The sequence below is a fragment of the Falco biarmicus genome, chromosome 7, assembly GCF_023638135.1.
Source record: "Falco biarmicus isolate bFalBia1 chromosome 7, bFalBia1.pri, whole genome shotgun sequence".
Classification (NCBI taxonomy): Eukaryota; Metazoa; Chordata; class Aves; order Falconiformes; family Falconidae; genus Falco; species Falco biarmicus.
Window position 1 is genome coordinate 29,754,175 of NC_079294.1, and position 24,867 is coordinate 29,779,041.

The 24,867-nt window shown below is 43.2% G+C and overlaps 1 protein-coding gene across 10 annotated transcripts in view; it reads right to left on the reverse strand.

Moving 5' to 3' along the window:
- The window catches only part of FOXN3 (forkhead box N3), a 212,019-nt gene that overhangs the window by 111,535 nt on the left and 75,617 nt on the right, over positions 1 to 24,867 (reverse strand). For all 10 annotated transcript variants that reach the window (XM_056346820.1, XM_056346829.1, XM_056346828.1 and 7 more), the window contains one exon: positions 23,247 to 23,803. In XM_056346820.1, the coding sequence (XP_056202795.1) occupies positions 23,247 to 23,789 (543 nt within the window). In that variant the 5' untranslated portion in view covers positions 23,790 to 23,803. The remainder of the gene's footprint in view (positions 1 to 23,246; positions 23,804 to 24,867) is intronic.

A 24,867-nucleotide genomic window follows, 5' to 3' on the forward strand; every position in this document is an offset into this window, starting at 1 on the left:
GATGAGCACCCACTGCTGCTGTAAAGCGGGGAATGGATGCAGGGAGCCAGGGAGGGGAATGGGAGCTCTCTCCTTCCGCAGCAGGGGACTCTGGCTGCACACAAAGCAGCTCGAAAGAGGAATGGGAAAACCACTGTGACACAGAGCAGGGGTACATGGAAGAGCTGGGGTGAGCAGCACCGAGGCTGGCAGCCACGACCCCAAAGGAAAGACCAGGAGAGCCAGGCACCAGAGACACCGAGATGCTGGGTACCGACACAGGGGTAGGCTCTGAGGCTGGGAGGAGAGGAAACAAAAGAAGAGAACCCTGAGTGTGTGAGTGACCCCACAGCTCTGTACAGCCACCCAGGCTACACCAGCGAGCTGAGAATCGTTAAACTCTTTAAGGACCTTGCTATGTCAAACAAAAAAACCCAAATCAAAACCAAGCCAGCAGCTCCCCACTGAGTAGATCTGTTCTTTTTCTTCTCGACTACCAAACCAGGAAGGGATGAGTGGTCATGGCTAGACTCTCCTGAAGCAATATGCATTAGGTATATAGCAACTACCCAGGCTGAAGTGGTGTAGATGTACACCAACTGAGAAATATGCCGCGCTGATTACAGAGGTTTTCAGGAACTGTAAAAGCAAACAGAAAAAGCAGAAATGTCCTATTACTTGAAAAAAGGGCATTTCCAACTATCATCTACAGACCCAACCTATCAAATCTTCAAATCACACCACTGAGACTTATCAGTCCCTGCCTAGCTCAGTGTAAGTTGTTGCAGTCGAATACCACTAAGGACACCTTCTACAGTGATGAGGAACTTTTCGGTGTCAAGTATCCACCATTACTGATCTAAGCATTTGCTCTCATGGATGAAACCTACTACTGTTACAGCAACTGACCTCTTTACAAGTAATAGTGGAGAGATTACTGAGTATCAAAGGTTGTTACTCTAAAGAAGTATTTATCCTGAACTCACTGTGCCAGTTACCCTGCAACAGCGGGCTTGAGGCAAACCCTTCACACCGATTTGCCACCAAGCTTCTACAGGTGTCCAAGTATGCCATGTAAGCACAGAATTGTTTCTACAGGATCAAGAATTGGATGATACAGATACCCATGATGTCACCACAAAACTTAAAACAACCATTTGAGTAAGTACAGCCAGAACAGAATCTGAAAAAGTAATTGTATTAGACCAGAAATAGATTTCTGCATATAAAGTACAAGAACGAACAACATTTCTCAATTTCTATGCCTGCACCACATCTAATGTGGCAGCACAATGTCATCAGCCTCCTCTTCACAGACGCTGTGTTTCTGGAACCATTGCTGACTGCTGACACCTGCACCTGAAACCTCTGGGGGTTGCGAGAGCGTGCCCAGGGCTGTCAAGCAGCAAGGACCCATACAAGCTCCCAAGAGTACAGGCACAATGGAAATGTCTACCCACGCAAAGAGCACGCTATTTCACACACCACCCGCCACCGCAATCACCCAAAATGCAGAGCGATTCTGGAAATCTTGACTCCTGGTTGGTTCCCAGGGACAGCGAACTAACAACAAGAATTCTTCCTAAACACAAATTCCCCTCTTCTCCCCATATGAAAAAAAAAAAATCTGTTTCATAAGTGAGGCATTACTGTGAGTAGATGGACAGGCAGGACAAAGGGAAGTAAAATACTTTCCGAGTGGCACCTCGCGACACCCTGCCTTCAGCTCTGAAACGCACCAAGAGGACCGCAATTATCACTCCAAAATCCACCTTGAGACAATTACTTGCTTAAATAACTTTTCTGCACTATGCAGAGACACCTGCCAGGTCACTTAAAAAACATCCCAAAATACAGCATAGTTCACACATCCCTCTACCAAATATGCCATTACTCTTGGAGGTTTGCAAATGCTGTGCAGGCGCTATGGGAAACCAGGGGTTCACAATTACAAAACTCACTGAGACTAAAAAAATGCAAGTCTACTGCGATCAGTGATGCAACCAGCACTGCAACAGCACGGGCAGAAAGGTTTTTCAATATCTGAAGAGAACGTGTGCAACCAGGAACACTACTCAAAGGCATGTTCTGTGCTCTTCACTTGCAGACAGTGATGCCAGAAAGTGTGTTTTACTTTTTCAGTTGAGCCACCCATCCCTCACCTTAGTACTGAGTTCCTCTAGGTGAGGGGTTGGATTAAATGACCTCCAGAGGTCCCTCCCAACCCTGACCATGCTGTGAAAGGCATCACTGCTAAAACAGGACCAACTCAGAGCTGTAATTTACATGACACAGAATTAGCATCTTAGTATCAAAACTGGGGAAAGATACTACATAACAATTTTTAAACTATTCAGCTGGCAAACACTGTGGAAGTTTTAAGATTAAGATGCCAAAGTTTGTCTGTTGGTTTGTTTAAAACTGTTGGTTATCTTTACTCATCAGTATTTCAGTTTATCAAGACAGACATAATGTTGCTTGCTCTGCTCACCTACATTGGTTCTCCAGTTCTGAAATAGTTTTTATGAGTGGTCACAGATAATAGGAAAGCCTTATCCTGTTTAACAGCCATGTACCTTGCATGCAGATGAGGCTGGTGGGTTCTCTAGTTACTCTTCTTAAGGGAATGAAGTAATTCACAGAAAGACACAAACAAACCATTTGAATGATCTAAGGTCAGCTGGTTTAAAAAAAAATAAAAGAAAGAAATACAACTACTAAGGAATTCTTAAAGAAAGAAAAACAAAGCCACTGCCAATGGCTGCTATTATTACAAAACACATTCCTTAGATCTACTGTAATCTCACAAAAAAATTACAAATAACTATTCATGCAGTTTAAGGGTAGATTTCCTTTATTCTCTTCCAATGTTTCTAGCACAGACCAGGGAAATTCTATATGGCCAGTTCTAAAGAACTGCACTATAGACCTTAACAGCAATTTTAATGACAGTAACAACTGTATGGTGAGCTTTATGTTTCAGAAACCTTCACACAAAATCCCCCTTACCAATGAACTCAAAAGAGTGAGGAACTTCCCCTGCACTTCCAAGGAAAATTTGGCAATGTTATGTGACAGCTTAACACCAAGAGAAAACTAAAGTAGCATTTGCACGCAGCATAACAAAACCTCACACCCACTTCTCCCGCATGTTTTCAACTCTTTTTTCCAGTAAACTAGCAGTCACAGCTCTGCTCAAGCACAAAGCTGAAAAAGAGCTCTGACTAGCTAAAACACAGTTACATGGCCATAAATATACGCTCATTTAATGCATGAAATTAATGATTTGCTGGGAAGGTTTGCTGGAGTATAATGTTCAATGCACGTAAACCAGTTGCATCAAGAAATCACTGGCTTTTCTCAAGGAAACAAAAGGTTGGGGCTTTTTAAGTCTTATTTTGCTCCAAGTAAAAACATCCATTAGTTCAAATCTCACAAGTCCAAGCCTCTGCTTTCATGCACATCTCTCAGTATTTTAGCTCACTTCTTCAATGAGCTACCCCAGACACCAACACAGCCATCAACCTTTTAAACCCCTGGCTTGCCTTTAGAAAAGTGGCCTTGATTCTGCCCCAAGTGGTGCAGGGGCATTAACCATCTCCAATGCTTCTTACGCCCTTCCAGTTACAAAATGGGCACTGCCTTTCTGACTGGAGAGGTTGGGTAGGTAAGCAACTTCACCGAGAACGAGAAGCATGATTATAGTGGAAAAGGACAACTTAGCCTCAAAATGAAATAAACAATAAACAAAAACAAACAAAACAAAAAACCCACAAACCAAGTGAGAAGCCAAGCATGCAAATAAACAATGCTACAGGAATAAAAAGGCCAGACCAGCACCGTGAACTAACAGCTGGATAAAAGGAAAGGCTGTGGTATTCCATAGTCAAAAATCCCAACAAAACAATCCTACAAAACTACTTCACAGGCAAGATGCAGTGCAAGATTCTGCAACACAAGAAAGGGCTACCAAAATGCACACTGTCCAGTGGCCTTCCAGTGTTAAAGGTGTTCACGTCTCACCAATACAAGACACATTACTGTAAGTTTTCTTTTTACCTTTGGACTTGTATGTGCTATCAGAGCGAAGGGCCCCGCTCCCTTCAACGGTGCCTTTAGTGGCTGGCCCACACACAAACCTCCACAGAGTGCCCTACAAGTAGAGCCACAGGCACAGGTCCTATGGCCTTGTCCACCTGCCACAAGTACCACAAAGAAACAGCGGGTAACATCCCACAGCAATGGCTGCGAGACAGGACTAGGAGTAGCTACATTCAGGTTTTAAGACAAATGAAGGCATTTGTGGGCTTTTAAGCAAATTTTTACCCCAGTACTCCCCCTCACGAGTACAGAGAAGTCAGAAATGTCTTCCTAGTGCATGACTTAGACATTCAACAAGTCTGAGATGCTGCCAAAGACTACCAACCCAAGGCATGTCTCCAGAGTGCAGGCTCCTGATCCCACAATGGGCACTTCAACACCACGTCTAGAACAACTCTCTGTCATTGGTTCCACCATAGTGACCCACTGCCAGATAACACCACAGGCACTGCTGGTCTACGGCTCCTCCAGCACACCAGCACCAGTGTGTCCATTAGAACAGGTAAGCTCACACAACATTCCTGCCAACAGCGGGCAGTGGATCTGTCGCACCACATTAGCTTCCCACTGATTCTATAAAATGATTCCTCCAACAGGCTCAGGAGGTGTTGCATTATGACACCCAATTCCAAGAATCATATTTAGCCTGTAAAATATCTCCTTGAGTTTATATGCAAACCACCCTATAAAGCTATTAGGCTGCCACATGGAAATCCTGCAAGCAACTGAAGAAAGCTGTGTCATTAAACAGTAAACATTAAACAATGCCTGGCTCCTATATAAAGTAGTAGTATGTTATGTCATGCTAGCACCTAGCAACGCCAGACACTCCCCAAAGCCTCCCCAGGCTAGGCAAAGTCCAGGCACTGAAGAAGACAGGCTGTGACACTGTTAGAGATGAACAAGTACAAGATCAAACAGACACAGGGAGACTAGGCTGTGGGAAGACAGGACAGCCCAGAAGACAAGCCTGTCAGCATGACGGGCTGTCACATGGCATACTTGAGGGAGATCAGGTAGCAAGTAGCATTAATTATGCTGTTTCAGTCTACAGAATTTCTGTATATACATGGAAAGTGTAATTACCCCTACTCTGTTGAAAAGAAAATTGGGGAGACACAGAAACAAAAGAATAAAAAAAGAAGTTAAGTGTTCAAGGTCACCTATAAAATCAAAGGCAAAAGAAAAAAGGAAAAAAAAAAAATCCCTCAGACTCCAGACCAACTGCCCATTCAGTGGCACTTGCTAATTTCACGTCAGAGCAACACTCATTTAAATACCTGCTGGTCATCTGATACTCCTCACATTACCTAGATTATACAACTGGAATGCCTTTTCTTACAAATACATAGTTATGTTGTATATGAAAACCTAGCAACAATTTTAAACCACAACCCTTCACACAGCAGGTATTAAAAAAAACATTCAACACCTGCATCTGTGCTAAAGGTTTGCAGGCCATTTTTTGTCTAACAGTACATTAATGATGAAATAAGCCAGTGAGTGAATTTCCAGGAGAAGGGGTTAACAGCTAGTAGAGACAGGTGGGAGGGAGCAGTTTGCACTAAATCCATTAGCAGTGACAAATAAAAATAGAAATAAGGAAGACCTGACAAAAGCTAATGGATTTGCACCATTTACCCCATAACTGTTTACTTAATGTAGGGTTTTTCCTTGCTTAGTATTTAATATCAGTTTGCACAATGAATTCAGAGGGAAAAACAGGCACTTTGATAAATGGTTTGAGAGGGTGGCTGGATGTGGGGTTTCCAAGCGTCCCTGAGCTTCTAGGGAAACAAAGCTGTGCTCCATCCTGAGCCCTGCTCAGCAGCCTCAACAGATCCCTGTCACCTGCAGCAAGCATGCGCTGAAGAAAAAACTATTGTCCTGCAAGAGGCCTCAGTGTTACTGCACATCTATCAACACACAAATTACTTCTGCCACTTACATACACACTCTGCTTGCATCCCGTTTCTACACTAAGTTCAGAATACTCATTTTTTTACTACCATTTCTCCTTCCCTCTCCTCTTTCCCACAGCTGAATGAAATCCCAGAAAGCAAAGCAAAACAAAACGCCCCCGCCCTGCTGCAAACACGCTCTAAAATGAGGCAACTTCTTGACTGCATTTGAAGCCTTCACCTCGCTCACACGCCTCAAATAAACACAAACCCGCCAGGGCAGAGCCTGGTTTCAGGAGCCTGAACAGCCCAAATGTCACAAGCCCAAAACTCAGGACTGTGAAAAGCCTGGGACTTCCCCACGACTTGGCACTTTTGCAGGCTGCCTACACCAACCCTACTTCCTCCCAAACACCAGATACTGTCACAAGACTCAATGCCTCTTAAATTAGTCAGTAAGATCAATGGCTCTACAATGAAGGTGAACCAGGGTAAGACCAGTTTAGCTCCAGTAGCACACCACCCTCCTGCAGGGAGGTCAAAACCCAGCTGCTCCGGTAAGCATGCTCCCTCTTAGACACTGGGCATCCTGGTGGGACTAAAACAGCAGTGTCTGAAGGACACAGCTTTCCTCACCTGGTGCGATCTGACATCTTGTTTTTACTGTAATACAAAACATGCAAGAAATCCCACCTGATAGCCACACCAGGGACCTACACAGACCCAAACACGGAGCAGCAAGCCCCCGCCAGGCCTAGATGCAGAGAAGGACCACCACCACCTTCGATACTAACCTCTTCCCATGTCTTCTGGACAGTCAGCCACAAAAGCCTTCCCAGGAGAGGCAGAAACACCCCTCAGTTGCACCAAAGCCTTCCAGAGTGGGGAGGCTCTAATCTCAAGAGTGCAAGGGGATTGCATACCCAGGCAGAGTCAGGGAGCAGGCTGCTAAGCCACCTGCCTGCCTCCACCGACTACCACATTGCAGGTCTCTAAAAAGCACCCTCTCCCAAACCTAGCTGTAACTTCGGTCTGCTCTGGCAGCTGCCCTGCAGCCCTCCTGCGCAGAAGTACACAAAGGCTCTTCCTGCTCCAGCCAGTCAGATGGCCCAGACCACCAGCAGCAGGAGACAGCCAGGGCTATGATGCCACTACAAGCACAAACAGGAGACACTGTCGCACGTGGGTTGAGCACAGCATGTCCTTCCACCCTGGCCACACAGGCAGAAAGTGCAGTCCCCCTTGCCCCCTCTGTGCAGGTGTATGGCACCAGTCCCCACTGTGCTGGGGAGCCTGGACCCAGCCCCAGGGGATGAGCATTCTACCACAAAAATTGCGGAGGGAGAAGTAGGTGAGGAATTGTCCTTCTCTGCAGAAGGATGCAGTGGAAGAAGGGGGAAAAAGCAAGAGATGTTGCCAGGTCTCATCCAAGTCATCCTCAAGGTGGAGTAAGTTAAAACAATACGGGACCTTTTCACTATGGGAACAATTAATTCAGATGTGCTTGCATTTCCTCCTATTTTTACTTTCTGCTATAGAAACAGAGGTTTGTAAAAGAAGATGAACTTGCTTAGCCTTCAGACTTATTCACAGTAAGATTCATTAAAACTGCAAGAAGACTTCCTTCGCTACTTTTCTCCACACAGCAACTCAAAAATAGATTTGACAATTACAAGGTTTTGTTGCCTTGGGTTTTTTAGGTGTCTGTACTTACAAGCATGGCTGCACGGGCTGCAACTGGCAAAACACTAAAAGCAGCAGATACAACAAAGCTTGGCATGAGGAACTTCTGCAGCATGAGCCACTCAAGTATATTTTAGAGTGGATCATTAATACTGCATTTCAGCTTCCCTGAGCACCTTCACCAGTAAAACAGATTTGAAAGTGTGCAGATAGTTTATTAAACATGGCAAAGTGATTACATTAGAGAAAAAAAACCACACTCACTGGTGTACATGGATTTACAGAAAATGAATATTCAAATCTTGATTTTTTCCAAGGAAGCTAGCAAGTCCCTGATCAAAACCTACAGCTTGGCAAGAATAGGATTTACAGGTTTATTCATGTTGTTTCCCAGGCAGACTAGTTCTGCATTAGCAGAGCATTAATCAAAGTCTAAATACTTAAGGATTCTGACTCAATACAGATTCTTCCTCTGTTTAAAAGTCCACCTCATTTTTCCAGATGTGATTCCAAATCCCACAGTGATTTTGCTATTTCATACAAAAAGAAAAGGAAAAGCAGGTTTCCTCAAATTCACAGAAGAGAATCAAAAGGCACGTGACAGAGGCAGCAGCAGAGCGCCAGCCTGCAAGCTCACCGAAACAAACCCCACAGAAATAGAAATGTCACTCTTCAGGGTGCTCTTTCAGCTAAGCTGGTAGCAAACAGGATGTGAGCATCAGTCGCTGTGTGTGGAGAGGACGTTATTCAGAATAGCAAGTTCAGGCACAGACCGGGTCTTTCACTCGGTAAGGAAAGAGTGGGAGGAAGCAGGGGGGAAGCCTTCAACCCACACACTGCAGCCCTGCCTACTTGGGTTTTCCCCGGCTTCTTTTTAACTGAATTATCTCACAAGCAGTCATTTTCAAGTGCGAAGTTCACAGGCAGCCCCCATGAAACAGGGCTGCACGGGAAGCCTGCTCATGCTTCGAGTGTGCTGGGAGGAGGAGGAATGACAGGCTCCTTGGGAAAACGAGACCACAGACACCCTCAGTGAGATCATGGACAATCTCAGCAGTGCCAGCACCCTTGAGAATAGGGACAGGGACACTTGTAGAAAGACAAACTGTCCACAGAAAGGAAGGATTACGGCTTGGCTTAAACATGAGAACACAAAGAAAAACAGTTTGGAGCAGGTGAGCGGAAAAGAGAAGACAACACCGTCTGATGGAGTTTAGAAACCTCTGGAAATTAGAAAAGCTATATCAACTTCTACACTGGGCTAACTCACCATCTTCACCCTCCCACTCCTCAGTATTTACTAGCAAGCTATTACTCATTCTGATTATCATATACAAAAAGGCTGGTGATCAATATTGCACAAGGGTGATTAGTACTCAGTGATTAAACATCAGTGTATGAATTTGTCTGACTTAGCATGCCTGAAGTGGAAGGAAATGGAGAAACAGTTTCTGAGCAGACCACAGCAATGAAAACAGACAACTTGCTCAACATCAGAGGTTGATGTTGTGAAGAGTTCAGAAGTAACAAGAAGGAAATTAATGATATTTTCAGAAGGACAGAAAATTGTTTTCTTCCAAATTATTCATGATCAAATATGCCTTTGAACAGATCTACCATCTAAAGGAAAGAAAATCTCATTTAAGGATGCCAAAGTAAGGCTATTTTGATGGCACAGGTGTCATGCAAACAGGCCTGCTGGGACCTGAGTCACTGCTCCAGGTCTCCTGTGATCTTTTTCTCTATCGGTTTCACACAGGAAGCCTTCGTATTTGGCAGATGGTTTATAAATGAAAATCTTGCTTCAAAAAGTTGCTATTTTTTTCTTTTCCAAAATGCAAATGCACTTTCAGCACAGTGCAATAATATTTTAAAGCACTTGCCCCTGCCACATGTTGCTCTGACATGTTTAGGAACGATTCCATTTCTAGATGATACAAATAGGAAGATAACTAAGAGGAGAAAACCAACAAAAACAGCAGTCAGAAATGAACACCTGAATGTGAAAAGCAACCAAAAATAACATACAAACTCCCTTACAGAAAAAAAAAATGTGTAGCTAGAAAATGAGGTCCAAAGTGCTGAAGGCCCTACTCAAAGGCTGAGCAAAAAGGGAAGGGCACCTTATAATTGACTCCATTCATCCTACTGATGACAAAAAACTTTTGACAGCAGAGCTGTATAATGCAGAACCCTGCTGAAAAACAGTAATCAGCCCTTGAGCGTGCTGGTGGTGTGAAAATCCACCACTGCTTGCCCCACAAAAGGAAGCCAGATATACCAGCTCCAAAGTACCAGCCCGTGGAAAAGGGCTGGCCTTCTCCAAAGGGTCCTTTTTCTATTCATAGTCACACCCAGTGACCACAAATGCTGACATCTGCACTGTACAGAAGAGGATTTCTGTAACCGCTGTGTATTCCTTGCAAAAGACTCTCAGGGGCAATACTAAACACACCACCACCAAAAGATGTTACAACTTCCAGCTTTATCTTAAGTTCCAGAATCTGGCCTTAAAATTGCCAATTCATAGCATTTTTAGCATGTTGGGATTCTAGGCGTTTCTATTAGAAAGTCATGAGATGGTGCAAAACCACGACGTGGGGCAGGGGGGCAACACAAACCAAAACGTTTCCAGCTGTCTTCACTTCTGTAAAAGAGCCTGGAAAAGTTCTTAAAGGCTCTAAAATAAGGCACACACACCCCCCTCCCCCATTAATTTAAATGACAACATGATTTTTAAGCCACCTTCATAACTTCTAAGGCCCAAATCTCTGTATAGCCCCCCCCCCCCCCAACATCCTCATCACATCTATTCATATTATTACACACCCTCCACATGCTAACATTACTTGGTCTAACTTAAAAGCCACACAGCACAAACACAGAGAATTTATTTGGGCAGTTATCTCTCCCTTTCCAAACAAAAGCAAGTCTCTGTACACAGTGCAAGAAGGCAGAGGCTACACATGGCATGGATTGAAAAGCCATTTAAACCAGCTCTGGAACCATTTTATTGTTTAACCTGATGCCAAACAACAGGAATCGACAGATAGTCAAAACAAGAAAAAAAAACCCAAAAGCTTACCGATGAAGTAAATTCTTCCCCTTTTAATGCCTGTCTAAATTAAAGATTCAGAGTGCAAATCCAACAAGTTTGTGAACCCTGTTTTATAAATTGCAAGGGAAATAAATCAAAGTTGATGTGGCACACAAGTGGATAATTCTGCCATAATTAAGACACGGACTCTTGTCCCGTCAGCTCAAGCCTAGCCAAATGCATTTTTGGCACACTAGACACTGGAGGGTGAGTGGGACTTGAGTACTGGTGAAGGAGCAGATGGTAATTAGCAAAAGTGGTTAGATCATAAGCATGTTTACTTTGAAACTAAAATAATGCAAGTATTTTAGCTGGGGGGAAGGAGGGGGATGGGGAAATTTTCCTATTTTTTTCCTAGTCAGCAGAAAAACAGGATGAGAAAGAGCAAGATCTTTCCTACAATTTCAATGCTACAAATTAAAATCAAAGCTTTCTAAATGAATATTTTGTATTTATTCTCAAACAAGATTGACAGAAAAGCTTGCCTCTTAATGGAAAGGGTCGTAATTACATTTCTGCTTTTCCAAATTCAAAATTATTCAGCTCTAAAAGCCAATAGCAAATGACACATCAAAGCGGACTTGCTAAGCCAAGAACAAGGAACTTCATTCTGCTGAACAAAAGCAGAGTTGCCCAAAAGGCAGTTAAGTCATACTTACAGGTGTTTTAGCAAAACACAAAAGAACAAAAAAATTAGTCAAAGTCAAGGTGTTTTATTAAATTTCAAGTGCTGGTTTGTTCTGGAAAAAGCAAGAGAGACTGTTCAGGTTAGTTAGACTCTTAATTTGGAGTGATTGTTTAGACTAATTGGTAACCAGCTGTGGCAACAGAACATGTCTGTCTCAAGGAAATCTTGCAGAGATGGACCACTGTGACAGCATCATGTTTCCCTAGTACAGAGATGCAAGTAGATAGAAAGCTCTGTTTGACGACCCAAATCCATACTATCCTTTCCTCCCATTTCACCTTAAAAGTGTTTGGATGATCTGAAAAACAATATGATTATGTAAGACTTTTTATATATATAAAATATATTTGTATATACACACATATCTACAGATAGATAGAAAAATAAATGAATTTAAGCAGAAAGGGAGGTACAGCCTTAACAATAAAATCCCATTTGTCTCAACAGCTGGAAGCTAGCACTGTACTGAGTCTTCTGTGCAATTTGTCTCTATGACAGCTTCTTTCCTCATTCTCTGCCATGCAGCCAGAAGTCTAGAAAGTATCAGAACTTGATATAAAATTGTAAAAAACAAATCTGCCCTCTCTTACAACAGCAAGGTTTGCATACTTAACCCTGAGCACTGAGGGGGGAAAACATTCACCTGCAGAGCAGGAGAGCAAAACAGAGAAAACCCAAGTAAATTAGTGCAACAAGGCAATTATGGAACAATAAATGCGTTACATTAACTGCCAAAACAGGAAAAAACATACTGCACAAGTTCAGCTGACTGCTTCAAAACAAACCATGCAACACTGAAAACGCCACCATTTGTCTGAGTCTGTCATCTTGGCCACATCCTGACTCTCCAGCTTCCCATCTTCTAACTGAAGACTGGAAACCTTTACTTCCCATGCACACCATGCATTGCTTCCTACCTTAGCTATGTGGACAAACCAGTGTCTTACTTACACTATTCATCTACAGCTCCTTAGTCCTAAAGTACTTCAGGAAGGGTGGAATTATGTAAGAATCATATCATTACTTCCAGTTAAATTTACAAATAATCTCTGAAGGGGATTCCTGCAGAACTAAATGCCTTTTGACCCAGGAGCTCTGTACCATTTTCTCTCAAAGTCTAAGTGTAATTGTAGCTCCATTGAGCTGGCAGCATGCAGTTCTTAAAGCCATCAAACATTCCTCTCCAAAATCCTTTGAAGTGCTCCCAGGAGCAGTGAGGATCTCTGGAAGTGCAGTGCTTCTGTGTCATCCTAAGGCTAGAAGAGGCTGCACACAGACAGCAACTGCAAGACAGTGGTACTGAGGAGAATCTTGCAAATACAGCTTTTTCTACATGGCTAGGACTTTATTCCTAAAGATAAACTATGCAAGAACTATTTAGTTCTCCCCAGCAATTTGAAGAAAACAGATCTAACTGCAAAACCACTATATTTATTACGGTCTGTACCACTTAACAGCGATGTTTACCCCCTTCCCCCAAATCTAAAATCAGAACACCTCATGAACGATTTCCCTATTTTTACCAGAACACACATAACCTAAGGAGAGGTGTGTTCCCACTCTCCACCCTACGGGGTGAGGAAAGGAGATAAAAGTATGTAAATGAAAGAGATAAGCTATCCCAGTACCTAACCTTGACCTTGTATTAACCCAGGCAGCCCCTGCAACTTGCACTGTAGGCATCCTTTTTTCCAACTGTAAACTCAAGAAAAACATTTACAATAGTTGCTTCATCTCAGTGAGTACCCTCCTACAGCAGGCAGCCATGGGATCTCATAAGTACAGCTCTGGAACAGAGCCTAATTTTCTGCTCGTAGCTTGAATGAGTGTGAATTCAGCATTCAACTAGATTCTCTTATGCAAAATCCCATCAGTAAGTTTCTGCTCCGCGTACTGACATCGACACTTTTCCATGCCATCGAAACTTCCCCAATACAGGAGCCCATTCATTCCTCTGCTTACCAACAGTCATCTTTCAGCAAGTTACACCGGCATTTCAAAATCCTGATAGTACTCTGCTAGAGAAAATTGCTACCGTTCACTGCTGCAATGAAATACAGCAATTCAGCATGCCATAGATAGTGTTTTGGTATCTTAAGTCACCGGCTAAAGGCAGCAATTTGGTTTCTTCTCTACTGTAGCAAGGAAAACCCCTCACATTTAAGATCTTCAGAACGAGTCCTCCCACAAATTCCTACGTTAGTTCCCAACACAAATTTCCATAACACCCAGAATGGAATTTGGAAAACATAACTAACGAATTGAAATGTACTGTCTCCAAAATTACTACTATGGATAACTGAGTAAGGTCCAGACGCATCATTTATGGCCACAGCTGGTACTTTCCACAGCCCTCAGTCCCAATTCTGCTGCTGTTTACTCAGGAGTAAACCAAAAGCAGCTCCTCTGAAGTCAAGAGTCCAAACTGGTGGGAGAACAGAAGAAAACAAGTAACATTCCAGTTACAGAAGGGCCAATAGTGACCTACCAAAACATCAGGAGGAAAAAAAAATAATTATGCCAAAGTAGCAAGGTCACTCCCCTTGTTCTTCCCTACTGTTGCTTATCTTACATGACCTTTAGCACTGATGAGTCTGACACCACTTAAAGCTACAAGAAATTTAGGACTTTTTAGAAGCCAGTTGAGTTACCAGCAAGTAGGTAAATCTTGTCAGCATCCAGACTGTTATAAGTGTGCTTAATCTCCAGAAAAGATAACCACAGTTTTATTGCCACTGCAATAATCCGCACTAAATGACCAGACACAGCAGCAATGATGAGCATGGTGTGGGTGCAGTGTCTCAACTACTGGGTATTTCAGCAGCTCCAGCTGCTTCACCAGTTAAGATCTGAAGGCAGGCTAAGAGGAATCACAGACTCGACGGCACAGCAGAGCTGAAGCATTCTGCACTGGCTTGTGTAATTAAAGGTGAGAATTGCTGTGAACTTCAGTCCCAGACACTAATTACGCTCAAAGGGAAAACACTTCAGGAAGCTCTTGCTAAAAGTAGCACAGCTGAGGAGAGTGCTCCTTGCCCTCATCTATGAGGCTGGCTAGTCCCAGGCCAGCCAGACTCTACTGAATGGCAAGTGTCCCAGCAGCCATCCACAGGGCCACTGTCCAACAGCAATATCTCTGCTCCTTCAAAAGAGCTGCCCTTGCCTCCATTAAAGAAACACACATTATTAGTTCTGTGTCTGAATTCTTCCAAACCGGAGAAAACACACATAGGAATTAAGCCATAAAAACTAAGATACAAGACTGTTAAGAGCATTCAAGCAGATGTACAGAATCCGTTTTGCCTTTAAAGACATCAGAGTGCAAGCTGAAGACAGGGACTCATAAGTGCACCTGAACCAACTGCCTGCATTTCTCTGCTGCTTGTCAATTAAGCACTTCCAGACAATTAATTTTGGCACCTCCTCTCTTCCTCAGACCACCAGTAATAATTTTCTGGCTCTGGAGCTGAGCGGGTACCCTGCTTTTGGCCAGCTCTAAAAGACACCAGAGCAGGTGGAGGATGGTTGGGAGAGGGACTGAAATTAACCAGGAATTAGATCAAATGACAGACATTAGGAAGCAAAATTAAACATTTTTGCCTTAAGACCAAATCTTACATACTGACTCATAACAAACCAGTTGCTACTACTGAAGACACCAAAACCTCATTGTTTCTAAACTACTTAATAAGACTTAAACCAAGAGTACCAGAAAACCAACAAGATTCATACCCATCCCATTAAACTTTCTTCAGTATCTTCCTTTACCTAGAAGACAGGAGACTTGACTTATACTGGTTCAAACAACCAGATTATTAATCAAAAGATAACAGCAAATACTTAGAGACAAATCTTTACTAGCTTAAAAAATACATAAGCATGCAACACAGTCTTTCTCCCTAGATGCACAGTGAGCAAAACTTAAGCAGACGTAGCCACATGGCAATTTTTTTAAGCAATTCTGTGTTCGCAAGGCTAACTGCATCATAACGTATTGCTTTGTTATAGCTACACAGGGTGCTTGCACCACCACCTCATCTAGCAATGATCTTCTGTTCAGTCTTGAAATGACAGAAGTCAGTTACTTCTATACACTAAGCCACCACGGACCAACATAGAAATACCAACAAACAAAATTAAAAAAGGTCACACTGAGTCCCTTTTTCATAAGGATTCCAGCTTGTGTTACCCCAGGCCATTCATTTGTTTTGACTAGATTTATGATGAAGGTAACAGCAATTAGCTGAAAATAACACAGAAGGCACAGGTATGAGCAGCCTGGAGACTGCTTCTCAGACCCCACCAGGCCAGCCAGCCGAATGACTTTACCAGAAACACAGAACTGCTGTAGGAATGAGCCAAAGTTTCAGTGAGGGGAATGCAGCACCTGCCTGAAACCAGAGCAAGTAAAGGAAGCCTCTCCAGCAACTCAAAGGCTACTTCAGGCTGCTGGAAGAGTATTTTCAACTCCTCAATTATTTTCAACTGCTCCATTACAATCAGGTCTTTTAATGCTTTTTCATGAGGTCTTCACCTAGGAAAAGAAGCCACACAGCACAATTTGCTGTGCTCTTTCAGCCAACGTAAAACACTTCCCTTTCCTTTCAGGAAAGGAAGGAGGAAGTCTAAGGGACATGTATTTTGTATTTAAAAGTAATTCTTTGATGTTTTGCTGAAGAACTGAAGTGCAAGAGAGAAAAGCACACACTCAGCCAGACCAGCAAGCCCAGTTTATTGCTGACGTTCAGCTACAATTAGCGGTAGTGCAGCCACCATCGCGGGCCTGGTGCTCAGGGGCACGTCCTGCCTACCGCCACAGGAGTTTCACAGCGATCCCTCATGAGCCAGAGTTTGTTGATGGACATGTGAAGCGCTCCTGTGCATATACGTACGCCAGCCCTGTCATCAGCAAGACCTCCTGTGCTCAAACCAGAGCACAGCCCCAGGATCTGTGCTTCCTTTGCTGGCAGTGACAACAGTAGTTCATTAACTCTGACAATTAGGATAAAACCTAGGTGGTGATGAGGATGTAAAGACAGCAGCATCAAAAAGCCTGACAATTGATTTTATGGACAACCTTCCCTCTTCCATAATAGCTTTTCAGAGGATCCACAGCACAGTTCCACTCACGGCCACCTCTGCCAATATTAAGACTTTTAGGCAACAGAAAGAAACAAACCTTGAGAAAATGAGAAAACATACACACCCATGTGCAGTTTTCTTAGGACCATTTCACTCGTGTTGTATGGGCCCAATCCAGCACCAAACGTGTATCTGACTGAACATACAATCAGCCCCAGTGATTTAAGCACAGTCTGTGCTCTCAAAGTCAAGAGCATTCCCTGCCTCAACCCTTCCTCATCTTCTCCTGCTGACGCTGGGTCAGCTCTGAGATGCCTGAAAGCCATGGGCATGGTTTCATGCAAGATTAAATGGAGTTGAGCCCGCAGCCTGTGCCGACACTAGTGGTTCTCTGACCACAGTAACCATGAGTTAAGCAGGGAGATGAAAATGAATCCAACTAAATTAGCCCACTGAAAAATAACCCAAATTAAAATTAACACAAATAGTTCTCAGCCCACTCACTGCACGGTGACACACATGCCAGTATGAGCTAAAGAGGGGCTGGCAGTACAGCTCCAGATCAGTTCAATCCCCCAGGAAAGGAACAGGCAGCCAGGTTGGGCAGGGACTATGCCCAGTGATGGCAGCTCAGATTTTGATCATTTTAAATCAGCTGTAAAACACCACGAAGAGCCACTAACACAGGCCACTGGAACAACAAATAGCACAGTCCTGCTCCTAGGGGAAAACTGAAAGAAACATCTCCAGCAGAAGAAAGCCTGCCATTGTATTTAATTTTTTTTTCTCATTTCACCCTAGCCTTTAACTTGTGGTAGGGACCACATCCATTACCACACCAAGCCATCATGTACCACCTCTCCCTGCAGCTGCCAGCCTCTATCAGGCCTTTCTCCTGTCAGGAATGACTTGCCTCCTTACAATCCCAACCAGAGATATTCCCCAGCCTCCCCATGATCTACTCCCTGTGTGTCAGTACAACTGTTTGTTGGACTACACTGTGACCTGAATCAGGGAATTAAGCTGAAGAGCAACTCAAGAATTTAAAAAAAAAAAAAAAAAAAGAGAGAGAAAAATCCAGCCAGATCAGATCTCCAAACAGATCCATGGTTTGTCACAGAAACACAAAAAATTCTCACACCAAGATGGTGCTGGAGCAAACATCCAGGAGCAACAGTTCTGAGTTCTGATCACAGCTGAAAAACAGACTCATCAACCCTACCAGAGCCCAAGCCCAATGAAAGAGCAGCTCACTCCTGACTTTCCTGTCTGGGTTATTCAATGCTGCTTAATGCAGTACCATCTTTGCTGTGGGTTAGCACAGACACCCAACAGTTATCCATTTTATTTAACCAACCCCCTCTGATAAGTCACCACAGCTACCCAGCAGGCCACCTGCCCACGGGCTACCTTAACCAAGAGCAAGATAATGTAAATACCTTCAACATATAAGGTTATTGTCAGATATTGCCAGCTCTTCCTCATTACTTGAAAAAGAACTGATTAATGCTTTGGACAGCTCAAAACCTGTTAATACAGGCAGACTCCACTGCAAAGAGTAAGCTCTAATGTAAAGTCACCAGCTACAAGCCAGGGGAATGGAAGCGTGTTATTTCCATGCTCAGCTTTACAAAATCTATTATTTTAATATTCTGTATAATTTCTTGGGTTTTCACTTCAAAAGTAAAACTAAAACGGTTCAAGAAAACCTTTCCATAAATTGTCTGGTACGTGGAAACCACATTTTACAGTATGGTTCTAAAGACTTTTATGATTGCTCTGGAATGAGATGACCCTCATTCCTCTACATACCGATTTGATGAGAAGATTTCTGATACTACAGAGCTCTAGTATGACAGACTGGAGTACAAGAAAATGGATTTCAAGCTAAACTACATGAATTCCAGCTTAAAAACACATCTCCTTTTAATAATTTGGCAAATTAAGTTGGACCAGCTTATTTAAGACATTAGTGCACTAATGGAGTCAACATCATCTGAAGTCTTTAACATGAATCTGAGGAGTTTTGGGATTTTTTATTATTATTATTATTATTTTACACTTTAGCTCCACCAGATGTTATGAACACAGTGAAATTCTGATGCTTGTGTTATTTGGGTCAGTCTAGGTGATAACATCAAAACCAGAGTGGGTAATTTCTATCCCCAGGCTGCCACTGACCTTTCCCGGGAGGTCTTCTTGAATAGCACCATTAAAAGAGGGAGGACAGGGCCCCTGGTCCCTTGTTTTTGTGTATAGATGCAGACTGGATTTGGAGATTCTAAGCAAGAACAAGCAGGCTCCTTTTCCTCTCACTCCAACTAGTACTTATCTTTCTGCAGGGTTTTACCTGTCAAATGCCCAGACATTATCACATCAGAGGAAAGACGTTGGCAGGAGGGAGTCCTGAAAACTCTCCTGTGCCCAAAGGGTCCCCCCATGGCTCTTATCAGGTGCCCTGGCAGAGCGTTACCAGAGGCAGTGTGTTGGACTAGGACTAGTTGGACGTCAGCTCTCACAGAACCCAAGGACCACTCAGGAGTCCTCAGATCTCGGAGCCTGCTCCAGACAGAGGAGGAGCCTGGCTGGCTCTCCATGACCCAGTTATGGACCATGTACTTCTAAGAATAACTTCCACATCAAGGGAGGAGAATTTTCTTCTCCCATCACCATAAACATATCCTTTACCCTCATTACATTTTTATTAAGACGTCTCTTAGCACAAGTGCCAAACAAATGTTTGAGACACATGAGTTTCTTCAGCATGCACACAGCCAGGAGCATGTGTGTGTCTCCCCATCTCAGACAACGCAGAGCAGACACAAAGAGGAATCCTCTTGATATGATGGATGCCCAAAGAAGCACAGACCGGGGAAAAGACAGCAGAGCAGCAGAAAGGAGCATGGGACAAGAGCCCCAGCTTCTATAACCGTGGGCTGCCCACTGAGAGAAAAAAAATTGCAGAGAAGTCCATGATGTCAAACATCCTTTCCCCTCATCCACTCATTTGATAATAATGATCGAGAAAGTTTGCATTCCTAAAAGGCACAGGCATATCATGTATCTTACCAACCTCTGTTCAAAGCAGGAATCCCTACACAACTGAAACAAATCTTCAAGGGGGAAAAAAATTGGGGCTTGTCACAAAAATTTTCAACAGACCCTTAGCTAGAGCAGCACTAGTGGGCGCAGCTATAATTACAGCAAACCTACATAATGGGTCTGAACTAGCTTAGCCCTTTCCCTGCAAGCAGAGAAGCTGCCACATCAGTAACTCCGTTGCTAGGGCAACTGCTTACTTTCCATATCAACTGCAAACTCGTTGCTATGGAGACACATATACAAGAAAAATTCCTCTCTATAGCCAAGGACCAGATGGTAGGGAAGTCAGGGAAGTCATGGGCTAACTGGCTGTACTAAATGGGACACACACTAGAGGACATTTAGATCTGTACATTCACAATAGGATTAATGTGGATGACTGAATTCACAGGTCTGGCAGTATAAACAAAGGCAGGGAACTCCTCATCTACTCCTCATCACGTGACACTTCATACTCTAACCAACTATTATTAAACTGCTGAGCTCAATGCAAAGAGGTTTGTACAATCAAGGGCTCAGCGTTTTCCCTCTTCAGCCTGGCTCTCTGTCTCAATCCAGGGTCTCAGCCTGGCTCTCTGTCTCAATCCCGGGTCTCAGCCCCATCGCAAAGTTACATGAACAGTCACTGTCAGATTGCCAGGTAAGCCTGATGGCACTGCAGCTGAAGTGGAATAGCAGCAGTGCATAAACAAATCTGAGGAGAAAAATGTATTTTCCTGGCGTTCCACAACAGACCTAAAAGCACCAGGACAGGGCAAGTCAGAAACTAAAGACACACAGCCCTTTAAGTCTTTTTTTTTTTTTTTTTTTTTTTCCTTCTTTTCCCCCTTCTGTTACAAGGATCTCACATCAGGAAATGCAAGCGTTCATATGCAGGCAGAAAAAGCTACATACTATTAAATACATATTTAACCCCAGAATATAAATTAGTGGAACCCAAGATTGAGAAAATTACTATGCAGAGGGAATTCTGAAAAGAATCAAGTGTTCAGCAGAACTTTTTTTAGAAAAACGGTAACTGAAAGGCTACAAAAACACTGGAAAGCACAACTATGAGAGAAAAAGCTTCTAGCTTTTCACGTGTCAATGCACATCAACGGCAAATGCCTGCAATTCCCAGCACTGATCAACTCCTTCCCCCCCATACTGTACATGTTTCAGAACCTATCTTGTTAGCATTTTATAACATGCCATTTGCTAAATGCTACTATTTTTTTTTTCCACTTAAGAACAGCAAGACAGGCAGACCCCAAACCTGCAATTTGCAGAATCTGGCTGCAAGGGGGAAGAAGTGGCATGAAATGATTCCTTACAGAGCAAAGTCCTCCAGACAGAAAACCCTTCAGATGGCCACATTCCTTATGAACAGCAGAGATGCTAGCTGCTAGGTACTCGAGTCAACCCCAAGTGTGTGTGTGCACACACATGAAGGTATTTTCAAAGCCAGCAGTTGACATTTACAGCTTTCCAAGTCTACAATTAGCTGTCAAGCACCTGATTCAGCAACTCTGGCCAAGCGCCAATTCTGCACTCGGGACTCTGTCTGCCACGTCCTTTGGCCAGGACACGAGAAAAACCCAGCAGGGGATTTAAATGGCCTGCCTTGGTGCATTTTACGTTTGATATTCTCATCTCATTCACCTTAATGCTGGCTACCTGCAGTTACTAGAATTTCTTCCATCTCCTGGAGAGGCTTTCTCATAACCTGAGATTTTCCAGGAATGAATAAAACCCCACCTCGTTATTCATACAGGCAAGGCCTCCCACAACACCTTGCTGTCTAGCTATGTAACCATGGCTCTAATCACGAATTCAAGACGTAGGTGACTAGTCATGCATTGTGCTCCGCCACTTCCCTGTGGAGAAGCAGCACGTCGTGGTATTGTTCATACGAGCTCAGCAGACTGCCGGATATTTGACAGATAGACATGAAGACAAGGTCCTCACAGGAAGGAAACTGTAATCTAAATAGTCAACATGTAAACAGAGGAAGAGGGATAGAACTAAACACAAATGGCAATGCTGAACACATGCCTTGCTGGTTACAGTATTTTGGGTTTCTTTAAGTGTTTTGTGTGAAGGTTTCTTATGGTCTGGGAGAGTATCATGAAGTCTGATGTGCCATTTGTTGCTATAGTCTCACTTCCAAACAAGAATTGAAGACTCTGGTTTACACAAAACAAGATCCAGCTCAGGAACGGGTTTTTTAATCTCACACACAATCTTCCACAGTAATTAACGTATAAAAATACCAACATACCGTTTGATCAGCTATATGTGGACAGTGGATTCTAGGGAATAACATTTGGGGGGAAAAAGCAAGAAAAGAGAAAAGAAAAAGAAAAAAAAAAAAGATAAAAGGCATCAGTCATTTGAAAAAGGAAAGCTCCAGACTAAAGAAAGTTAAGCAATCTAAAATGAAAAGTTGCTAGTTTAGGGTCATGTATGACTACCTCTAGAGTTACTTGAGCTCCTACTCCACGGTATTTAAAGTTAAATCACACACAAAATAGGGAGAACAGCACCACCAACAGAAGTCTAGTTTCAGGGTAACCAGTTACAAGACAACCACAGGATTTACTTCACTGAAATACAGAAGTGTGTGCATCTATTGTTTCTGCCAGGAGAAAATGTCTGCTTCCTGATCTCTGGCCAATTTTAGAGACTGGCACTCGGTGATGTGATTTTACCCACTATTTATTTCACTAACCTGTGAGAAGGCCTGTGAAATTAAACTGCAAGTTGATATTTTTATCAGTAGACTCGTACTTAGCCAAAGATTCATCCAGCCCACCGCTTCTTGAGACTGTCTCCTTTGGAAACTGATACCCACTCCCAGGCAGATTGACATAGTAGAAGGCTATGCAAAGGAGTGCCTCCACCACTCAGCTCGCTTCCCCATTCCCTTGCACACAGCCCCTTCCTGCAGAAGCTGTTGAGAATTCAGCAATGAAACCAGGCGACAACGACAGAGATCCAAAAGCAAGAACGTGCTCCCCAGGCTTCTGCCACCACACCAGTCACAGAAGCTATATGAGCCAAGGGAGCGAACGACTGAAATTTCATTGAATGGCGATGCCAGACCTATCTCCTCTCTTTGAAGAGATTCTCTAGCAATGAAGCTTCATCACCAGAAGTCAGAACTACTTCTGTTTGTTTAAGAGAAAAAAAGGTTTTTTTCAGATTACAACACAGACCAGAGAAAAAGCATTGGACTGTTACATAAGGCATACCCTTTCACTATACATTTGTATAAGCCAAGAACAGCAAGCAGCCTATTTATAACATGATTACATTCATCTAGTATAGCTGGAAACCATTACCACAGCATGATAACTAAAAACAATATTTAACCACTATGTATGAAGACACCAGCTGGGGGGAAAAGAAAAAACACACACACACCCCGAGTACTTTCTTACAGATGTCTAGACAATGAATTTAATAAAATCAGAATGAACCATGCTGAAGAAATGTTGGCTCTCTGAATTTAATGAGCTACATTAGCAGAGACAGCATTGCATATTCTGCATTTCACTGTTCACAGACATGTTTTGGGCTTAGCAAGTGAGTATTTTCAGAGCCAGATAGGTTTCCATAGTTCCAAACTTACCTGACTTCTGTCTTTGTCCACTTTCTTAAAACACTTATTCAAGGATAGATTATGTCTCACAGAATTTTTCCATCCAGTGGGCGCGTTTGCAAAATATGGAAAGTGTTCCAAGATCCAGTTGTATATATCCTTTACAGGCAGTCTTTTGGTTGGCGAGTCCTCAATGGCCATAAATATGAGGCAGCTAAAGGAATAAGGAGGTTTGCAGTTGGGGTTCTGCTTGGCATCGTAGGGCATGTCAGAGTGGGCAGGAGATGGCGGCGTGTCATCACCAATGTCCTGAACAGGGCTCACGCTCCTTAACACCGAGTCCCCAAAGCTTTTCAGCAAGTTCTTGCTCTCGTGTAACCAGTTCAAATTAGTTAATTCTTCATCTTCCATGGCCCCTTTATCTAATCTGATGGCAGGCAAAGAGAAATCTAGGTCCTCGTCATCATGAAGCGCCTTTGATAGATCGCTGTCTTGGTAACGTTGGCTCAATCCGCTGGGAACGCTAATTCCTGAGCCCTCTGGCTTCTTACTGGGAGGCATGACTGGACCCATTTAGACAGCAGCTCCTAGGAGAATGAATCCAAAGGAATGGGAGAAAGAAACAGAGAGAAAAGTTAACTCATAGAAAGATGCTGCATAACATTTTGTCAGCTTTTCCCTAACTGGTCACTTGGCCTTTTGCCATCTGTATTAAAAATGACAGACTCACATAAACACTTATCCACAACTGTTGAGTAAAATAATCTAAAGTCAGGACAAGGGAAGAAATTTCAGTCAATGGAATATGATAATCCCAACACACCTCAGTTCTGCATGTACATGAAGCCACGCACAGGAAATCCTAAAGATATATCCCTTCAGCGATGAATACATGTATATAATCATTGAATACTCCGACTGTATCACTTTAGTAAGCATGTAAAAAAAAAAAAACAACAACCCACATTTAAAAAATAAAATATAAAATAGAGGGGCTTAAGGCCAGTTGCTTCAGATTAAGTTCAGCTGTTTCACTTTTAAGGACAATACAACAGCACCGTGATTAAAATTACTCTGGCTAAAGGCTGAGTCAGGCAAGCACCCAATCTGACTACAGTCCCAGTTGCAACAGAACTCAGAAATGATAGCAGAACTTCAAAACCAGCAAGGGTGAGAGAAGGGAGGAGGGAAAGCAACGCATGGTAGTTTTGGGACCTGGGCCAAGACACAGAGAAACAAGCACCAGAGAAATGAAGCACTTTGTACCTAAACAGAGATTTTAACATAAACTGAACTGTATTTCACACATGGTAGAAAAGAGTCAGAAAGAGTGCTGTGATGCTTGGCAGTGGCCCGGGCGAACTGGGACAAGCTGTCAAGGGTACCAAGGGTACCACACCAGCAAGCAAGCCCCCAGGATTACACCTGCAAGTGGTAATATTCATGAGGACCTGAGCCCTTCAGAAGCTGGGTGAACTTGGGTGCCTGCCCAACTCAAAAGAAGCAAAGAGAAGCCCAATTCTACTTCAGAAGCAGGAGGCATGCTCCCTTAGCTTCTCCATACAGTAAACCTGCCAGAATTTAGGTCTGGAGATGTGAACAGCAGTGAAATAAAAACTGGAAGGAGTTAATAACAGGTTTAAAAATGACA